Source organism: Pristiophorus japonicus, chromosome 17, assembly GCF_044704955.1.
Source record: "Pristiophorus japonicus isolate sPriJap1 chromosome 17, sPriJap1.hap1, whole genome shotgun sequence".
In the NCBI taxonomy this organism is placed as follows: domain Eukaryota; kingdom Metazoa; phylum Chordata; class Chondrichthyes; family Pristiophoridae; genus Pristiophorus; species Pristiophorus japonicus.
This window is the reverse complement of record NC_091993.1, coordinates 125522039-125543195: the sequence shown is the minus strand read 5'-3', so window position 1 is coordinate 125543195 and position 21157 is coordinate 125522039. Positions and strand designations below refer to the sequence as shown.

Here is a 21157-nt window from a genome sequence, read left to right as displayed (position 1 = left end):
GCTACGATGTGCCAACTGCAACGTACGTAACGTTGGTGCATAGTAAACCTTAACATCTGGTTTCCTTTGTGACCATAGGTGTGCCACGGCGTATGTCCTCCTAGCTGAGGAGGAGACGACCACAATTCTTGAAGCCGAGAAACTATTTAAACAGGCGCTGAAAGCAGGCGAGGTGTGCTACAGAAGGAGCCAGCAGCTTCAGCACCACAGTCCACAGCAGGAAGCACAACACAGTAAGCTGCCTAACCCTGGCGTGAATATTGATGTAGCACTGTGTAAAAGCACTGCAGGAAATCTGAGCAACCCTTGCCCCCTTGGCCCAGCCTTTTAATAACAAGCTTAATGGGACACGCATCTTATGGGGTGGCAACATTTAGCAACGGAATATAATATACCTTACTGGACAAGAAATGTAAGTGAAGCTGCTAAAAATATACACAGCTGTAAGGGAAATGCACGCTGCCTTTCATCAGTTTTCAAACGAGACACTAAGCCGAGACCCCGTTTGCCCTTTCAGGTGGATGTAAAAGGTCCCATAGCACTGTTTGAAGAAGAGCAGGCGAGTTCTCCCTGGTGCTCTTGCCAATATTTATCCCTCAACTAACATCACTTAAAAAAAAAGATGATCTGGTCATTATCACTTTGCTGTTTGTGGGAGCTTGCTGTGTGCAAATTGGCTGCCGTGTTTCCTAGATTATAACAGTGACAACACTTCAAAAGTATTTCATTGGCTGTCCGTCGCCTTGGGTTGCCCTGAGTTTGTGAAAAATGTTCTCGTTTTGACAGTAATGCTTAATCTGTTGCGTGTTAGCTTGGTTTTCGTTGGTGGGATCCTTGTCTCTCAATAAGGAGATGTTGACTGTGCATGCTTCATGTGGCTGGCTACTGTTGGCTTCAGCACCCTGTGTTGGGAAGGGGGCAAAAGTCAGCCAGGCTTCCTGCCCCTGGTTGCTATCCAGTGACCCCTGCTGGATGTCGGGTGAGGATGGGATTGGCCTTGGCTGTGATGACCCCAGTGTTGAACCGCCTGTCTACGCTCAGTCACTTCGACAAGTTACCAGAAGGCAGCCGGCAGTGTTTGAGAAGAGGGGAGCATATTGGGGTGAGAAGAAACTTACTTGGTCAGAGACGTATTAAAATTTAAGGTGATTTACAACAAGTAGAAGACTCGTGCCTGAAGTTGAATGACGACTTGGTGAGGTTATAAGCTGTGGAGCATAAACCACTATTCTGTGCCAGACTTGCCTAAACAAGACCAAATTGACCTCCTTGATTGTTTTGTCTGCACCCATACAGCAGTTTCAGCCTTAGATCAATGGTAGGGCACTCGTCTCTGAGTCAGAAGGTCGTGGGTTCGAGTCCCGCTCCAGAGACCGAGCATGTAATCCAAGCTGATGCTCCCAGAGCAGTACTGAGGGAATGCTGCACTGTCAGAGATGCAGTCTTTAGAATGAGGCGTTAAACCGAGGCCCCGTCTGCTTCAACCTGTAATGTAAAAGATCCCATGCACTATTTCAAAGATGCCCTAGCCAATGTTTATTCCTCAAACAACAACCCAAAAACAGATTAGTGGGTCATTTATCTCGTTGCTGTTTGTGGGAGCTTGCTGTGTGCAAATTGGCTGCTGAGTTTACCAACAAAACTACTCTTCAAAGTAATTTAATGGCTGTAAAGAACTTTTGGAAATCCTGAGAATGTGAAAGGTACTATATAAATGCAAGCTCTTTGCTTTCTTTTAATTCTTCATTGTAGCAGACACTAAAAGCAACCCAAAAGTAGCAGATAATCTAAGGGGAAAATGGAGGGAGGAACTTAAAACAGTCACTATCACTCGAGAAAAAGTACGAGGCAAACTAATGGCCTAAAGGCTGACAAGTCCCCTGGGCCTGCATCCTCGGGTCTTAAAAGAAGTGGCTGCAGAGATAGTGAATGCATTGGTTGTAATCTTTCAAACTTCCTGAGATTCTGGAGAGGTCCCAGCGGATAGGAAAACCGCAAATGTAACGCCCCTATTCAGTAAAAGAGGGAGACAGAATGCAGGAAACTATGGACCAGTTAGCCTAACATCTGTCATTTGGAAAATACTGGAGTCCATTATAAAGAAAGTAGTCGCAGGATATTTAGAAAATCATAATACTATCAGGCAGAGTCAACATGGTTTTATGAAAGGGAAATGGTGTTTGACTAATTTATTGGAGTTCTTTGAGGATGTAATGAGTTGGGTGGATAAAGGGGAACCAGTAGATGTAGTGTATTTGGATTTCCAGAAGGCATTCGATAAGGTGTCACATAAAAGGATACTGCACAAGATAAGAGCTCACAGTGTTGGGGGTAATATATTAGCATGAAGAGAGGATTGGCTAACTAACAGAAAACAGAGAGATGAGATAAGTGGGTCATTTTCAGGTTGGCAAACTAACTGGTGGGGTGCCACAGGGATCAGTGCTGAGGCCTGAACTATTTGCAGTCTATACAGGGTATTAATGACTTGGATGAAGAGACCGAGTGTACTGTAGCCAAATTTACTGACAATACAAAGAAAGGTGAGAAAGCATTGAGAGCGACTACAGAATGCTGTGGTACAGAGGGATTTGAGTGCCCTCGAACATGAAGCACAAAAAGTTGGCATGCAGGTACAGCAAGTAATTAGGAAGGCAGATTGAATGTTGACCTTTATTGCAAGGGGGATGGAGTATAAAAGTAGGGAAGACTTGCTACAACTGTACAGGGTATTGGTGAGGCCACACCTGGAGTACTGCATACAGTTTTGGTCTCCGTATTTAAGGAGGTATACTTGCATTGTAGGCAGTTCAGAGAAGGTTCACAAGGTTGATTCCTGAGATGAAGGGGTTGTCTTATGAGGAAAGGTTGAGCAAGTTGGACCTATACTCATTGGAGTTTAGAAGAATGAGAGGTGAACTTATTGAAATGTGTAAGATTCTGAGGGGGCTTGACAGGGTAGATGCAGAGAGGATGTCTCCCCTTGTGGGGGAGTCTAGAACTAGTTTCAGAATATGGGGTCGCCCATTAAAGACGGAGCTGAGGAGGAATTTCTTCTCTGAGGGTTGGAAATCTTTGGAATTCTCTACCTCAAAGAGCTGTGGAGGCTGGGTCATTGAATATATTCAAGGTGAAGATACAGATTTTTGAATGATAAGGGAGTCAAGGGTTATGGGGAGCAGGCAGGGAAGTGGAGCTGAGGCCAAGATCAGATCCGCCATGATCTTATTGAATGATGGAGCAGGCTCGAGGGGCCAAATGGCCGACTCCTGCTCCTATTTCTTATGTTCTTAATTACCAAGGGTTGGGAATACCTCAGTATTAATTTTTGATTTATAACATTGTGGCTCTTGTAGTTAACATAAACATAATAAAAAAACAATGTTGCTGTTCCATAATGCTGACTAATAGTCGTCATCCTTTATGCAGTATTACGCATTGTGATTTAATAAATGCAGAATCATCTGTATGTTTGTACATTCTTGGATTAGCCGTGAGTTAGAATAGAATGGACTATGTGTTCAACTCTCATTTTATTGGGAAGGAAATATCCCGACTCTTGAGATGTGAAAAGTTTGCATCACTGGTACAACAATAACAATAACAACAACAACTTGTATTTATATAGCGCCTTTAACATGGTAAAACGTCCCAAGGTGCTTCACAAGAGCGTTATCAAAAAAAAATTGATACCGAGACACATAAGGTGATATTAGGGCAGATGACCAAAAGCTTGGTCAAAGAGGTAGGTTTTAAGGAGCGTCTTAAAGGAGGATAGAGAGGTTTAGGGAGGGAGTTCCAGAGCTTGGGGCCCAGGCAGCTGAAGGCACGGCTGCCGATGGCGGAGTGAATAAAATTGGGGGATGGGTACGAGGCCAGGTATGGAGGAGTGCAGAGATCTCGGCGGGTCGTAGGGCTGGAGGAGGTTACAGAGATGGGGAGGGGTGTAGGGGCTGGAGGAGGTTACAGAGATAGGGAGGGGTGTAGGGGCTGGAGGAGGTTACAGAGATAGGGAGGGGTGTAGGGGCTGGAGGAGGTTACAGAGATAATAGAGGTAGTTAAACACAAGGTGAGAAATTTAAAATCGAGATGTTGCTATTTCCATCAAAGGCAGGTCCGTTCAGTTATCACATTCCCAATACTGATGCTGACGTTCCGATGACCATCCAAAATTAACCTAATAGCTCCTGTCCATTTGAGTGGTTTGATTCTCAGCTTCATCCATCCTCTCTTCTCTCGGCAGGGCGGGACACAAATGTCTTGGTTTATATCAAAAGAAGGCTTGCCATGTGCACAAGGAAACTGGGAAGAATACGAGAAGCAGTAAAACTGATGAGAGATGTGAGTAACGGGCAACAGAGCTGGAGAAACAGCTTCACTTCTTTGCTCCCTGCATCACTAACCATCCATACCATAAACCCAACTTAAATACTGACACATTAGCTCAGTTGGTTGCACTCTTGCCCCAGAGTCAGAAGGTCGTGGGTTTAACCTTGCCGCAGGGCTTGTGCACGTAATGTGCACCCTCTGCAGTACTTTTGACATTAAATAACGCAGGTGCAGATACAGCAATAAATAACAAGTTTTGGTGTGTGTATTTTTAAGATATCACATTTAATAATCATTAAAATGTTCAGAAACATAGAAAATAGGAGCAGTATTAGGCCATTCAGCCCTTTGAGCCTGCACCGCCATTCAATATGATCATGGCTGATCCTCTATCTCAACACCATATTCCCGCTTTTTCCCTTTGATGCCTTTTGTTTCTAGAAATCTATCTATCTCCTTCTTAAATATATTCAGTGACGTGGCCTCCACAGCCTTCTGTGGTAGAGAATTCCACAGGTTCACCACCCACTAAGTGAAGAAATTTCTCCTCATCTCGGTCCTAAATTTCCTACCCCGTATCCTGAGACTGTGACCCCTTGTTCTAGACTTCCCAGCCCCGGGGGGGAAACATCCTCCCCGCATCCAGTCTGTCCAGCTCCGTCAGAATTTTATACCTTTCAATGAGATCCCCTCTCATTCTTCTAAACTCTAGTGAATACAGGCCTAGTCGACCCAATCTCTCCTCGTACGATAGTCCTGCCATCCCAGGAATCAGTCTGGTGAACCTTCGCTGCACTCCCTCTATGGCAAGTATATCCTTTCTTAGGTAAGGAGACCAAAACTGCACACAATACTCCAGGTGCGGTCTCACCAAGGCCCTGTATAACTGTAGTAAGACATCCTTGCTCCTGTACTCAAACCCTCTTGCAATGAAGGCCAACATACCATTTGCCTTCCTAACTGCTTGCTGCACCATGTCTGCTTTCAATGACTGGTGTACAAGGACCCAGGTCCCTCTGTACATCGACACTTCACAAGCCATCACCATTCAAATAATACTTTGTCCTTCTGTTTTTCCTACTAAAGTGGATAACTTCATATTTATCCACGTTATACTGCATCTGCCATGTGTTTGTCCACTTACTCGACCTATCTAAATCGCCTTGCGGGGGTGGCGGGGTGAAATTGGCCCCATTTTTAGAGGTTCGTTATCAGTAACGGAGCGGAAGACACTTTTCGCCTGGGTGGGGGGGGGGCGGCGCAGGGTGGGTTGGTGGGTGTTACCGGCTCCCGGTAAATTGCCCGGGCGTTTGCGGAGGTGCTGTCACGGGGAGCGCACTGGGCCACCGCGCAACCGCCGATGACGTCACTGCCATGCGCAGCGACCCCTTGCCGCCTGCGAGGGAAATTGCCCCGCGGGTTGCGAGCCTTGCGCGAGCGAGTGTCAACAGCAGCTTGGCGGGTCGCGAAGCTGGCCGACATCCGCTCGCATGGCAGAACTCAAAAGGGCCGCGCGCCACCATCTTTACTGGTTTGCAGACTCTCGGGTCGGCTCCAGTATATGATCCCTAGCATGGTCTGGGCCGCCATCGTGCAGCCCGGCGCACTCGGTTTTGGGTGCCGTGCTGCAGGCCCAGTCTATTGGAGGCCATCAGAGGCCTTGCAGAGTGTGTAAGTGGCCCTCCCCTTTAAATGAAGGGGAGGAGCCATGAAACGCAATTTCCCAGGAGCTGTTAGCGCTCCCTCTCCCCACGGGGCAAAAAGTGTCTTTCACCCCGTTCGCACTAACGGACTGCTTAAAGAAAGGGACAATTTCACCCCCCTCGGTTTATACATTTTAATGATTGCGCTCCACTTCCTTTGCAGGGTGGTCAGCCCAATTCAGCGGCAGGGCCCCCAGCAGGTTACCGCCCCTAATCAGGGAGCAGGGCAGTTTCACCCCCTGAGTGTCTTTTCTTTCTTTTGCAGCTGATGAAAGAGTTTCCGCTCCTCAGTATGCTGAATATACATGAAAATTTATTAGAAGCTCTTCTGGAGCTGCAGGCCTATGCTGACGTACAGGTTGTCTTGGCCAAATATGATGGTAAGTGTCCTGGATAAAGCCGACTATAATAACAAGGCTGCATTCTGTTTATACTGCGGGATGGGTTGCTCACCCTGTAGGGTGTTATTTCTACTGTACAATTTGCTCTCTTGTGCTGTATTATTGGGGCACATGCCGGATCATCGAGTCATAGAATAGTACAGCGCAGAATGAGGCCATCGAGTCTGTGCCGGCTCTTTCGTGTAGCAATCCACTTTGTCCCGTTTCCCTCCCCCTGCCCAGCTCTTTCCCCATATCCTTGCAATTTTCTTCTCCTTCAAGTATTTATTCAGTTCCCATTCGAAGGCTGCAGTAGAATCTGTATCCACCTCCCTATCAGGTAGCGCTTTCCAAGTCCTAACCACTTGTTGCGTAGAGGGTGGTGAGGGTCTGGAACTCACTGCCTGAAAGGGTGGTAGAGCCAGAAACCCTCACCACATTTACAAAGTACTTGGATGTGCGCCTGAAGTGCCGTAACCTACAGGGCTACGGACCGAGAGCTGGAAAGTGGGACTAGGCTGGGTAGCTCTTTGTCAGCAGGCGCGGGCACGATGGGCCGAATGGCCTCCTTCTGTGCTGTAAATTTCTAAAATAAAAATTGATTCTAAAAAAGTTCCTCCTCATGTCACCTCTGGTTCTGTTGCCAATCACCTTAATCACACTCAATATGCTGGAGACCTAAACGAATCAGTTGAAAAGGTATCCTGTGCCCATACTTCTAACACTTCTTCAAGTATTTATCCAGTTCCCTTATGGAGGTTGCGATTAAATCTGTATCCACCACCCTATCAGACAATGCATTCCAAATTGTAAACACGTTAAACTCTGTCTGCCATAGTTTTGCCCACTCACCCTTTTGTAACTTCCTACTCCCATCCACTGTGCCTCCTACCTTTTGTGCCATCTGCAAACCTGGCTACACAGCACTCTGTTCCTTCATCCACCAAGTCATTAATATATATGGTAATAAGCTGAGGTTCCAGTACAGATCCCTGGGGCACACCACCTTGTCACCGATGTCCCCTTTAAGCTTGGTGTCCGCGCAGTGCTCTGCCAATCAGCCGGCTCACCGGCTTTTAAATAGGAAACGTGTGCATGCGTGGTATTTTGAATGGATCGCGCAGCCCCTTAAAGGGGCCATGCACCCCCAAAAACTGAAAGGGGGACATTGCTTGTCATAGCCCGCCAATCGGGGAACGAACCCTTTATTCCCACTCTCTGTCTCCGACCTCACAAGACTATTGCAGAGTTCAGTTCACTTTTAACAACTTTTTCTAACATTTTGCAATTGTTAATTCTACTTATAGCTGTATGGGGCACATTGAGATGTTGCATACCATATTTTTCCAACAATTATACCTATTTTAATCTCTTTGGAATGTCCCTTCAACATTATTCAGTTGAGTCCCACCCCCACTGGATCAATATCCCACCGAGCAGCCCCGCGGTGTATTGGCAGCTTATGTTGGTCTGTTGTTCAGTGCTGACACTGTCGATGTGGTATTTGATTCTGTGGATTGGAGCACTGCTGTGTGAAGCGAATACCTTTGCTTGCATTTCCAAGATTTTATTTGCCAGGGAGAAAATAGCTTCATGCAGTGCAGTAAAAATAAAGATGTTTGTCCTTGGATTAGAGAGACAACATTAAAGAAAAATTAAATGTTTCGAAACTGCACTTTTTTTAAAAAAGTAAAGCAATAGTTGCGTAAGCTAAAATATAACAAAATGCTTGAGAATAACATATTAGAAAAATGGATACCCAAAAGTGAGTTATAAGCGGGTGTCTACTCTGGAAGGGGATTCAGATGGTTTATATGTAGAGTAATGGATACTTGAGAGTGAGCTTATAACATGGATCTACTTGAATTTGGTTGAGATGAAGCTGAGATTTTTTTGTATTGAGCATCCATTAGGATTTGTACCCTAATCTATCTTGCTGTTGATTGCAGATATTAGCTTGCCAAAATCAGCAACTATATGCTACACAGCTGCACTGCTGAAAGCACGAGCTGTATCAGACAAGTAAGTACCTCGCCCCCCTCCCTATCTCTGTAACCTCCTCCAGCCCTACAACCCTCCGAGATCTCTGTCTCCTCTGATAGAAACATAGAAAAATAGGTGCAGGAGTAGGCCATTCAGCCCTTTGAGCCTGCACCGCCATTCAATAAGATCATGGCTGATCATTCCCTCAGTACCCCTTTCCTGCTTTCTCTCCATAACCCTTGATCCCTTTAGCCGTAAGGGCCATATCTAACTCCCTCTTGAATATATCCAGTGAACTGGCATCAACAACTCTCTGCGGCAGAGAATTCCACAGGTTAACAAGAAGTTTCTCCTCATCTCAGTCCTAAATGGCCTACCCCTTATCCTAAGACTATGTCCCTTGGTTCTGGACTTCCCCAACATCGGGAACATTCTTCCCGCATCTAACCTGTCCAGTCCCGTCAGAATCTTATATGTTTCTATGAGATCCCCTCTCATCCAAGAAACTCCAGTGAATAAAAGCCCAGTTGATCCAGTCTCTCCTCATATGTCAGTCCAGCCATCCTTGGAATCAGTCTGGTGAACCTTCGCTGCACTCCCTTAATAACAAGAACGTCCTTCCTCAGATTAGGAGACCAAAACTGAACACAATATTCCAGGTGAGGCCTCACTAAGGTTCTGTACAACTGCAGTAAGACCTCCCTGCTCCTATACTCAAATCCCCTAGCTATGAAGGCCAAGATACCATTTGCCGCCTTTACCGCCTGCTGTACCTGCATGCCAACTTTCAATGACTGATGTACCATGACACCCAGGTCTCATTGCACCTCCCCTTTTCCTAATCTGCCATTCAGATAATATTCTGCCTTCGTGTTTTTGCCCCCAAAATGGATAACCTCATATTTATCCACATTATACTGCATCTGCCATGCATTTGCCCACTCACCTAACCTGTCCAAGTCACCCTGCAGCCTCACAGCTCACACCGTCACCCAGTTTAGTGTCATCTGCAAACTTGGAGATATTACACTCAATTCCTTCATCCAAATCGTTATTGTATATTGTAAAGAGCTGGGGTCCCAGCACTGAGCCCTGAGGCACCCCACTAGTCACTGCCTGCCATTCTAAAAAGGACCCGTTTATCCCGACTCTCTGCTTCCTGTCTGCCAACCAGTTCCCTATCCACATCAGTACATTACCCCCAATACCATGTGCTTTGATTTTGATTCTGACCTCTTGCGCATCCCCTATTTTCATCGCTCCTCCATTGGCGGCCATGCCTTCAGATACCTGCCCCAAGCTCTGGAATTCTCTTCCTAAACCTCTCCGCAATTCTACCTCTCTCTCATCCTTTAAGACACTTCTTAAAACCTACCTCTGTGACCATTTTGGTCATCTGTGCTAATGTGTCTTTATGTGGCTTGGTTTCAAATTTTTGATAACGCTCCTGTGAAGTGTATTGTGACATTTTGCTATGTTAAAGTTGCTATATAATTACAGCTCTGCTGCACGGACTCTGTGCCCGCACACATTGCAGTGTGGGCTGGCCCGTGCTGCCCCTGGGCCCTCGCTTCTTCTGAACCCTGAACTCACGCCTCTCCTGAGCCCCGGTCACGTCCCTCTACAATCTCTCGCCGCTCCTGCCCCTCGACCTTGCTGCTCCTGTTGTACCTACCCACGCTCCAATCAACGACCTGGACCTTGGTGACGTCCAATCACAGCCGTTGCTCTGCAGCACGCGCTCTGATCAGCCATGATCTTATTGAATGGCGGTGCAGGCTCGAAGGGCCGAATGGCCTACTCCTGCACCTATTTTCTATGTTTCTCAGCACACTTCCAGAGCATTCTGTGCTTGCTGAAGTGTTGGTTAATCCTTGCCACTGGACCAAGACCTAGGTGTCAAGCCCGTGTGGTGGCTGGTGTTGAAAAAAAATCCACGCACAGGTATTTTCCACCCTTCATCATGTAGTTCGTGACCTGGAATATTAGGTCTTACATTGAAACACCTGTGAACGCATCCCATTTTGACGTTGAAGCAAGTCATCCTCGATACAAGGGACCGCCTATAATAATATAATTAAAATGTTGCTGTTGCTTGTGACTCATTTTTTAAAATGAAATAACTGCTACCTCTTTTTGTAAAATTCACGTGCAGAGCCAAGGCACATCCAAAACTGGAAAGAGTAGGGGAGAACATGAGGTTATGCTCAGCTTCAAATTAATATTTTATATAGTGCCTTTCATGACCTAAGGATGTCCCAAAGCACTGAAGCGCTTTTGAAGTGTAGTCACTGTTGTAATGTAGGCAACGTGGCTGCTACCTTGCGAACAGCAAGCTCCCACAACCAGCAATTGGATAATGACCAGGTAATCTTGTTTTAATGATGTTGGTTGAAGGATAAATATAGTCTCGGACACCGAAATAGTGCCATGGGATCTTTTACATCCACCTTGGAGTGCAGACGGGGTCACAACCAAAACACAGCACCTCTGACCGTGCCGTGCTCTCTCAGTATTGCACTGAAGTGTCAGCCTCGATGAAATGCTCAAATCTCTGGATTGGGACTTGAATCCTCAACCTTCTGATTGAGGCGAGAATGCCACCTACTGAGCCACAGCTGACACTATAGATTATAGAAGGAAGATTTAACTGAGGGAAGTCAGTGGTTTGACATTTTTGAGGGCCCGAGAGACTAATTTTTTTTTTAAAGAACGACTTGCATGATTTCCACACGCTCAGGAGGTCCCAAAGTGCTTTACAACCAATTAAGTACTTTTGAAGTGCAGTCAGAGGGACTGACAGGCCGTCCTCCTGTTCCTATATTATAAATCTTGTTCACTGTCCCAGTTTTGCAAAACCTGTCTCTACCCGTCATGTAATGTAACGTCTGTCACTGATTTAAAAAAAAAAGACTTGCATTTATATAGCACCTTTCACAACCTCAGGATGTCTCAAAGTGCTTTACAGCCAATGAAGTACTTTTTGGAGTGTCGTCACTGTTGTAATGTGGGAAACGCAGCAGCCAATTTGCGCACAGCAAGCTCCCACAAACAGCAATGTGATAATGACCAAACAATACGTTTTTGTTTTTACGTCCACCCGAGAGAGCAGACAGGGTCTCGGTTTAATATCTCATCCAAAATACGGCACCTCCGACAGTGCGACACTCCCTCAGTACTGGCAGTGAGAATGTCAGCCAAGATTTTTGTGTTCCAGTCTCTGGAATGGGACTTGAACCCACAACCTTCTGACTCAGAGGCGAGAGTGCTCCCCACTGAGCCACAGCTGACACACATTACTATTGAGTGCGTCATCTGACAGGGATCCTGGTAGAATTAGCACAGGAATATGGAGCTGAGAAACCATTGGTAAGTGTCAGAATGCCTGTGTTGTCCACGTCGTATAAATGGCTTGGAGCCATTTCAAGGCCATTGCACATTCCTGGCCTTCAGATGCTGGTTATAAATAACTGGAGCTCACTTTCACAGTTTCTGATCTCATCTGAATGCCCTAGATGGTTCAGAGTCTTGTATGCTACCTATATTTTCCGGTATTGTTGCAGTGCTGTTGACACGGTGCAGAGTACTGTCAAATTGTGACAACAACAGGAACAACTTCGATTTATATAGCGCCATTAACGTGGTGACCATTCCCATCTACGTTGCTCCATCAGCTATGTCCTTGGCACGCGTCACTTTCTAACGCTTGATGAACAATACAGTGAAGTGGAAATCAAACAGGAAAGAGCAACTGAAGCCAGGGATGGTAATCAGCTGCCTGGCTGGCTGACAGGCAGTGTCCTGCTTTGTAGCAGAAAGTTATTGATTCTCAAGATTTGGAGAATGTTGAACATCATTTGGGTGTCAACTCTGCCAGTTATGATGTCCTTAGAATCGCTCAGTTGAATTATTGCTTCGTACCTTGCTGCCAGCCATCTGTTACCCTTTACTTGACATGTCCGGTCTCCACCATTCTATATTTCACACAAAGGGCAGTAGGCATGCGGGGTCATTTATTAAGGAAGGTCATTGGTACCATTTGCTGCTTCAAAGGTTCACTTCTATTATTCTGTCCGTACAAACCATCCGAGCCTTAGTTAGATTCCATCCTTGAACTCACTCCTGGGTGCCTGCTATTCCGTACAATAAGTTACTTCCATTTCTGGCATGTATTAAAATATACCAAGGGGCGGCACAGAGGACGGTTGGTTGCTGAGCTGTAACCACCTCAGAAAAGATGTCTGATATTAGGATCAAAAAGTGGAGACTATTAAAGGAAGAGAGAGAACGAGTGAGAGGGTGTTCAGAAGAATTAGGACTGAGGTGGAGCAAAGGGATGGTGGGGAGTCACAGGATGTAAGGGAACAGACTGGGTCGTGGACTGGAAGGGTGAGGCCACAGAGGATCTCCTAGTTGAAGAGAAGGATTTTACATTTGGTGCATTGAGAGACGGGGGTGCGTTGAGTATTCTGAATATGATTTTTGTCTGAGTAATTATAATACTGTTGGAGGTGATTAGGATAGGCAACATCCTGTCCCATTCTGAGCTTTGCACAAGCTGAAGGAAGGGTGTGAAGGCAGACTCTGATAACGGAATGACAGCAGATTAAAGATACACTGCAGGGGCCTTGTGGCCAATGGCTTATGTGAATACCATCTTGTGTAGTCCCCTTAACGTCAGCTATAAGGCCTCCTCAATTCTACCCTTAACTCACTCCTAGGTATCTGTTAGTCTATATATAAAGCCTTCCGAACCCTCGATTTAGATCCCAACCTATAATACACTCCTGGTTATGTTATTCTATCTATAAAGAAAGACTGACTTGCATTTATATAGTGCCTTTCACTACCACTGGATGTCTCAAAATGCTTTACAGCCAATGAAGTACTTTTTTGGCGTGTCGTCACTGTTGTAGTGACATTAGATTCTTGATTAGACTCCAGCCTGTGCTTAGTCTGTGGATATCTGTTATTCCGCACGTAAGCAGTTCAAACTCCTCAATCAGACTCCCAAGCTGCAATTCATTGCCGGCGAAACAGGTGAGGATTGTTTTTGGCCGTTTTCACTGAAGTCAGCTAGTTTCCAAATACACTTGCTCCTTTGTTACCTCAACCCATATGGCACAGGATGTCGTTTTCCTGAGTTACATTGCTAATGTACTTGCATAATCCAAGTAATATTTGTATGGGGGCATTTGCATTGAAAGACATTTATTCTATCTTCTATCTTTGCGAACTTGATTTGAATCCATTTCTGGTCGATGAGCTGAGCTCTTGGTGTGATAGTGAAGTGACATTGACCTGCAGGTGGGCACAACATTCGGTACAATTGGAACCGAGATAACTTCTCATTGGCTGTAATCATCATCATCATAGGCAGTCCCTTGAAATCCACTTGCTTCCACTTTTAAAATGCGTCCTTAGGTGGCTGAACAGTCCAATACGAGAGCCACAGTCCCTGTCACAGGTGGGACAGATAGTTGTTGAGGGAAGGGGTGGGTGGGACAGGTTTGCCGCACGCTCTTTCCGCTGTCTGCGCTTGGTTTCTGCATGCTCTCGGCGATGAAACTTGAGGTGCTCAGCACCCTCCAGAATGCACTTCCTCTACTTACGGCGGTCTTTGGCCAGGGACTCCCAGGTGTCGGTGGGGATGTTGCACTTTATCAGGGAGGCTTTGAGGGTGCCCCTGTAACTTTTCCTCTGCCCTCCTTTGGCTCATTTGCCGTGTAGGAGTTCCGAATAGAGCGTTTGCTTTGTGAGTCTCGTGTCTGGCATGCGGACAATGTGGCCTGCCCAGCGGAGCTGATCAAGTGTGGTCAGTGCTTCGATGCTGGGGATGTTGGCCTGGTCGAGGACACTAACGTTTGTGCGTCTGTCCTCCCAGGGGATTTGTAGGATCTTGCGGAGACATCGTTGGTGGTATTTCTCCAGCGACTTGATTTTGGCTGTATTGAGATGAATGTGGCCGAGGAAGCCCAGGGGACCCAACGCAGCTCATCCATCTTGTAAACCCTGCTGACGCCCACCATGGCATGCAACAGCATTGAGTTCCACATTCTCACCACTCTGGGTAAAGAAGTTTCTCATGAATTGGGATTATTGGTGACTATCTTATATTGATGACACTTTGTTCTGGTCTCCTCCCACAAGTGGAAACATTTTCTCTGAGAGGGTGACCTGATCGAACCCTTACATAACTTTAAAGACCTCGATCAGGTCAACCTCTCAGTCTTCTCTTTTCTGAAGAAAGGAGCTCCGACCACTTCAGTCTTTCTCAGGTGGAGGAGAGTGAACATAAAGAGGGAGGTGTTTATTTAAGAGGGATGTAGCTTGAATGAGAGATTTTTGATCATTATCTGGAATACGTGGGATTTATGTTAAAGTTCTTTCTGTTTTTGCCTGAATGCAGGTTCTCTCCAGAGGCGGCCTCTCGGCGAGGGCTCAGTACGGCGGAAATGAATGCTGTGGAAGCAATACACAGAGCCGTGGAGTTTAATCCACATGTGCCAAAGGTCAGTGCGTCACACTCTTAGTTCCATTCATTCAAATGACTTGAGTGGTTGCTCTCTGGCTTACGAGTCAGAACGTCGTAAGTTCAAGCTCCACTCCAGAGATTTGAACACACAATCCAGGCGTTCAGTGCAGTACTGAGGGAGCGCTGCACTGGCAGAGGTGCTGTTTTTCCCGGATGAGACAGTGAGCCAAGACTCTGTCTGCTCAGGTTGATGTAAAAAGATTCTACAGCCCTACTCTAAACAGAGCAAAGGCATTCTCCCGCTTTTCTGGTCAATATTCATTCCTTAACCAACCCCACCAAAACACATGATGCACTCATTTATTTAATTGCTGTTTGTGGGACCTTGCTGTGCACAAATTTTCTGCCATTTACATCCCGAGGACCTGAAAGGCACTATTACAAATGCAGGTTCTTTCTGAATATCCAACCATTGCTTGCGATGATTCAGTGAATGCTTATCACCAATGAGATCATAAGCAGTTCCTCAAAACGAGAATGACTTGCTTCCACACCAAAAAGGGATGAGTTCACAGGTGTTTCACTGAAGGACCTAATATTCCAGATCCCGAACTACATGCTGAAGGGTGGAAGATGCCTGTGCATGGAATTTTTTAACGTTGCACACTAGCCACCACACGGGCTTGACAGAGCGAGGTCTTGGTCCAGTGGCAAGGCTTAACCAAGACGACTGGAGACCAGCTCTGCTGCCCGGACCTAGTGCGCGCACATATCGCAGTGTGGGCTGGGCCCGTGCTGCCCACCAATGAGTTTGGCAATGGTCTATTGTAGTAAAAGGCTCTGAATATATTTCGATATCAATGAATCTGAATGTTAATTCTAGGAGAGTTTACCATTATGCCTTGTTAAAACTTAGTATTTAAATTTGGAACATATTTACACTGCTTTCTTGTGACCTTTGGGTTTTCAGAAAATGTGTTCTATATATTAGAATTACGAAGCTGCAGCTAGAATAATGACCATTAAAGCAAAGAATGAATGGTATGTGCACCATAGTGTCTGGGAAAAACATTGAGTGAATCATCCATGCCTTTGTTACTTCCAGACTCAATTATTCCAACACACTCCTGGCCGGCCTCTCACGTTCCAGCCTCCATAAACTTGTGCTCATCCAAAACTCGGCTGCCCGTGTCCTAACTCGCACCAAGTCCTGCTCACCCATCACCCCCTGTGCTCGCTGACCTACATTGGTTCCCGGTTAAGCAACGCCTCAATTTCAAAATTCTCATCCTTATTTTCAAAACCCTCCACGGCCTCGCCCCTCCCTATCTCTGTAATCTCCTCCAGCCCCACAACCCCCAGAAATATCTGCGCTCCTCTGCCTTCTTGGGCATTCCCCATTTTAATCACTCCACCATTGGCGGCCGTGCCTTCAGCTGCCTGGGCCCTAAGCTCTGGGATTCCCTCCCTAAACCTCTCTACCTCTCTTTTGTCCTTTTAAGACGCTCCTTAAAACCTACCTCGTGAACCAAGCTTTTGGTCATCTGCCCTAATATCTCCTTATGGGCCTTGGTATTAAACTTTGTTTGATAACGATCCTGTGAAGCGCCTTGAGTTGTTTCACTAAGTTAAAGGCGCTATATGAATGCAAGTTGTGTGTGTACCAGAGGGTAGATTTCATAGAAGTTCATCAAAGTTTACAGCACAGAAGGAGGCCATTCGGCCCATCGTGTCCGCGCCGGCCGACAAAGAGCTACCCAGCCTAATCCCACTTTCCAGCTCTTGGTCCATAGCCCTGTAGGTTGCAGCACTTCAAGCGCACATCCAAGTACTTGTTAAATGTGATTAAGGTTTCAGAGCCCCACCACCCTCAGTGAAAAAAGCTCTCAATCCCCTCTAATCATTGTACCAATTATTTTAAATCTGTGATAAACAAATCAAAAAAACATTTTTTTTAAAAACAGAAGGATTTTGTTTGGTTTGCTGATCCATATGGTGACAAGAAGCAGGCTACAGGAGCAAGTGTTTATATATAGGCGTACAGTAAGAGTACAGTTTTATTTTAGCTGAATGCTGAGAAAAATACTCACTACTTGCAGCGCTTGCAGGATGATTATTAATCCCTCAATGCAGAGGTCCGTACACATTAGCCTTGCATCTATCGCTAACACTGGAGAAACTAGACCAAAAGTCAAATAAAACCGTCCTTGAACTGCAAGTGTATACACGCCACTCCTGATGATAAGTCATTGTATTAAAGAAAAACAGCATTACCCAATTGTTTGAATTAAACAATATAAATAATATATCAAAGGGTGCTAAAAATGTGAAATAGCAGATGATTTGACCTGAGCAACATGGAACTAAGAATGGACTGTGTACCCAGAAGTGATTACCCAGTTGTAATATGATCTCTGAACGTAGTTGATGTATCAAGTTGTGCAACCTGATGAGATTACTGCCTTCTTTAATCATGTGTGTGTGTGTGTGTGTGTGTGTGTCCGTAGTTCCCTCTGTGTGTGCTGTGGTAGACAGGTAGCTCAAGGATTAGAGCAGTGGAGTCCCACTGAGAGAAAGGGATAGTTTTACACTTTCCATTGGGCCGACCCAAGTTCCAATCCCATTTTAGACAGATACTCAAATCCAGCTGTCCTTTGTGTTTGGCGTTTGCTGGTTTTTGTCCAGACTGCCAGATGGTGTCTCGTGGAGTGGAGTAAGAGAGAAACAGTCCTCATTGCCCTGCTCTGCTGAAAGACAGCCTGGAGATAAACTAAACCAGAAACTAAACTGGGAGACACAATAAACCAGAGACAAAACTGGACCAGCCACATAAATACTGTGGCAACAAGAGCGGGTCAGAGGCTGGGTATTCTGCGGTGAGTGTCTCACCTCCTGACTCCCCAAAGCCTTTCCACCATCTACAAGGCACAAGTCAGGAGTGTGATGGAATACTATCCACTTGCCTGGATGAGTGCAGCTCCAACAACACTCCAGAAACTCGACACCATCCAGGACAAAACAGCCCATTTGATCGGCCCCCCATCCACCACCTTCAACATTCACTCCCTCCACCACCGGCGCACCGTGGCTGCAGTGTGTACCATCTACAAGATGCACTGCAGCAACTCGCCAAGGCTTCTTCGGCAGCACCTCCCAAACCCGTGACCTTTACCACCTGGAAGGACAAGGGCAGCAGGGGCATGGGAACACCACCACCTCCACGTTCCCCTCCCAGTCACACACCATCCCGACTTGGAAATATATCGTCCGTTCCTTCATCGTCGCTGGGTCACAATCCTGGAACTCCCTCCCGAACAGCACTGTGGGAGCACCTTCACCACACGGACTGCAGCGGTTCAAGAAGGCGGCTCACCACCACCTTCTCAAGGGGCAATTAGGGATGGGCAATAAATGCCGGCCTTTTCAGCGACGCCCTCGTCCCTTAAATACATTTCAAAAAAGATACAAGAACAAATAAAATTGACACTAGATTTTTGGATGCTGTGTGTGTGGAGCCTGGTGGTACAGTGCAGCCATGAAGTGGAAGAAATGCTTCAGTACATCAGCTCCCTGTGTTTCTTTCATTGCCTGTTTGCTCAGTGCTGTCAGATCCTCCAAGGTGAATTGGATTTTTTGACCCAAGTCGCTACCTGGTGGAAAATACTTTTTGGTTTCAAACCTATACACACACATACATACATACATACATACATACATACATACATACATACGCACATACATCATCATCATCATAGGCAGTCCCTCGGTATCGAGGAAGACTTGCTTCCACTCCCGAAGTGAGTTCTTTGGTGGCTGAACAGTCCAATACGAGAGCCACAGACTCTATCGCAAGTGGGACAGATAGTCGTTGAGGGAAAGGGTGGGTGGGACTGGTTTGCCGCACGCTCTTTCTGCTGCCTGCGCTTGCTTTCTGCATGCTCTCGGCATTGAGACCTTGAGGTGCTCAGCACCCTCCTGGATGCACTTCCTCCACTTCGGGCGGTCTTGGACCAGGGACTCCCAGGTGTCAGTGGAGATGCTGCACTTTATCAGGGAGGCTTTGAGGGTGTCCTTGTAGCGTTTCCTCTGCCCACCTTTGACTCGTTTGCCATGAAGGAGCTCCGAGTAGAGCGCTTGCTTTGGGAGTCTCGTGTCTGGCATGCGGACTATGTGGCCTGCCCAGCGGAGTTGATCACGTGTGGAGCCTGGTACAGTGCCCCTACATACACACATACATACACACGTACATATATACACGCATCTCATTGAGACAATTTTATGGAAACATCTTATCAACTAAGACTGGTTTTATAATTATCATCTGTCTTGGAACATGCCACTATGCTGAGTTACTTTATATTCACATCTGTAACAGAAACTTCTCGTAAACTTCGTCACACACAGGGTAATGGGAACCTGGGACTCTCCCAAAAGCTGTTGAGGTTGGCCATCAATTGACAATCACAAAACTGAGATTGATCGGTTTTTGTTGGGCAAGGTAAAGAACTAAGGTGCTAAGATGGAGTTAAGATACAGATCAGTCATGATCTCATTGAATGACGGAACAGGCATGAGTGGCTGAATGGCCCACTCCTGTTGCTATATTCCCCGAGATGTGCTTCTGACTACATATCTTTGCCATCACGAAAACTGCCTATTTCCATCTCCGAAACATTGCCCGACTCACGTGCTTAACATTATTCAGACCTCTAAATTTGAGGTCATCCAAAACTCTGCCCGTGTGCTAACTCGCACCAAGTCCCGCTCACTCATCGCCCCTGCACTCACTGACCTACATCGGCTCTCCGTTAAGCAACATATCAATTTTAAAATTCTCATCCTGGTTTTCAAATCCCTCTATGGTCCGCCCCTCCCTATCTCTGCAATCTCCTCCAGCCCCACAAACCTTTGAGATCTCTGCGCTCCTCTAATTCTGGCCTTTTGAGCATCCCTGATTTTAATCGCTCCACCACTGGTGGCCGTAGGCGCTTCAAGGGAGTGCTATGAATCTAGTATTAACGCCAAGCCAAGATATTAGGGCAGTTGACCAAAAGCTTGGTCATGGGTTTTAAAGAGCGTCTTAAGGGAAGAAAGCGAGGCAGAGAGGTTTAGGGGAGAATTCCAGAGCAAAGAGCCACTCTATATAACAATAAGGACAAAATGGGGACTGATTAATTTACTTGCACACTCTGGCCCAATTATCCCCGCCCTCTAAAACCCCAGTACACCTGAGGGCTATGCTTGGTCTTGAGTCTCTGTGCAGATTGCCAGCTGATTGACTTAGTTTAAGTTGTACTTTTTTCCAAATCTGTCAAAAGTTTTATTTTGTTTTGGTGTGTGAGGCGCAACATCACTGGAGATTGAATAGAACCTAAATAAATAACTATTGTCAAAAACAGTCCAGGTAGCATTCTGTGGGAGCTGTGTGCATTGACTTGCCTACAGCGTCAGCTGTGGCTCAGTGGGCAGCACTCTCGCCTCTGAGTCAGAAGGTCGTGGGTTCAAGTCCCGCTCCAGGGACTTGAGCAGAAAAAATCCAGGCTGACACTCCCAGTGCAGTGCTGAGGGAGTGCTGCACTGTCGGAGGTGCTATCTTTCGGATGAGACATTAAACCGAGGCCCGTCTGCCCTCTGAGTTGGACGTAAAAGATCCCATGGCACAATTTCGAAGAAGAGCAGGGGAGTTATCTCCGGTGTCCCGGGGCCAATTTTTATCCCTCCATCAACATCACTAAAACAGATGATCTGGTCATTATCACATTGCTGTGTATGGGAGCTTGCTGTGCGCAAATTGGCTGCCGTGTTTCCTACATTACAACAGTGACTACACTCCAAAAGTACTTCATTGGCTGTAAAGTGCTTTGGGATGCCTGAGATTGTGAAAGGAGCTATATAAATGCGTTATTTCTTTCTTTACAAGCCCAAATATCCTCCTCATCGGGGTTTTTTTTATAACTCTGTTTGATATAAACATGAATACCCACAGTAACATTTTTGTCAGTGTTCACAATATCTCATTCCACATTTGCAAAACTATTGTAAAAGCTGTGACCTATATATTTCAATGAAATTGACATTTATGGTCGCAGTGTATACTTTCCAGACCATTTGGTTTTATCCTTTCTCTCCAGTTTTCCTACTCCCTTTGGGTTTTACTATGCAATAATGGACAATTGAAGTTGCACAACCCTTTGAAAATCCAGCGAAGTCAGGACAAGAAATCATTAGCCCGTATGGCACTTCCCCCTGAACAGTCCCTGTTGAAGGCAGTTAAAGTTTGCTGCTGT

At 46.1% G+C, this 21157-nt stretch overlaps 1 protein-coding gene across 6 annotated transcripts in view; it reads left to right on the top strand.

The window, feature by feature from the left end:
* Positions 1–21157, top strand: part of LOC139228079 (suppressor of tumorigenicity 7 protein homolog) — a 197262-nt gene that overhangs the window by 109225 nt on the left and 66880 nt on the right. For all 6 annotated transcript variants that reach the window (XM_070859248.1, XM_070859246.1, XM_070859250.1 and 3 more), the window contains 5 exons: positions 79–233; positions 4244–4341; positions 6298–6412; positions 8362–8434; positions 14805–14907. In XM_070859248.1, coding sequence (XP_070715349.1) covers positions 79–233; positions 4244–4341; positions 6298–6412; positions 8362–8434; positions 14805–14907 — 544 coding nt within the window. The remainder of the gene's footprint in view (positions 1–78; positions 234–4243; positions 4342–6297; positions 6413–8361; positions 8435–14804; positions 14908–21157) is intronic.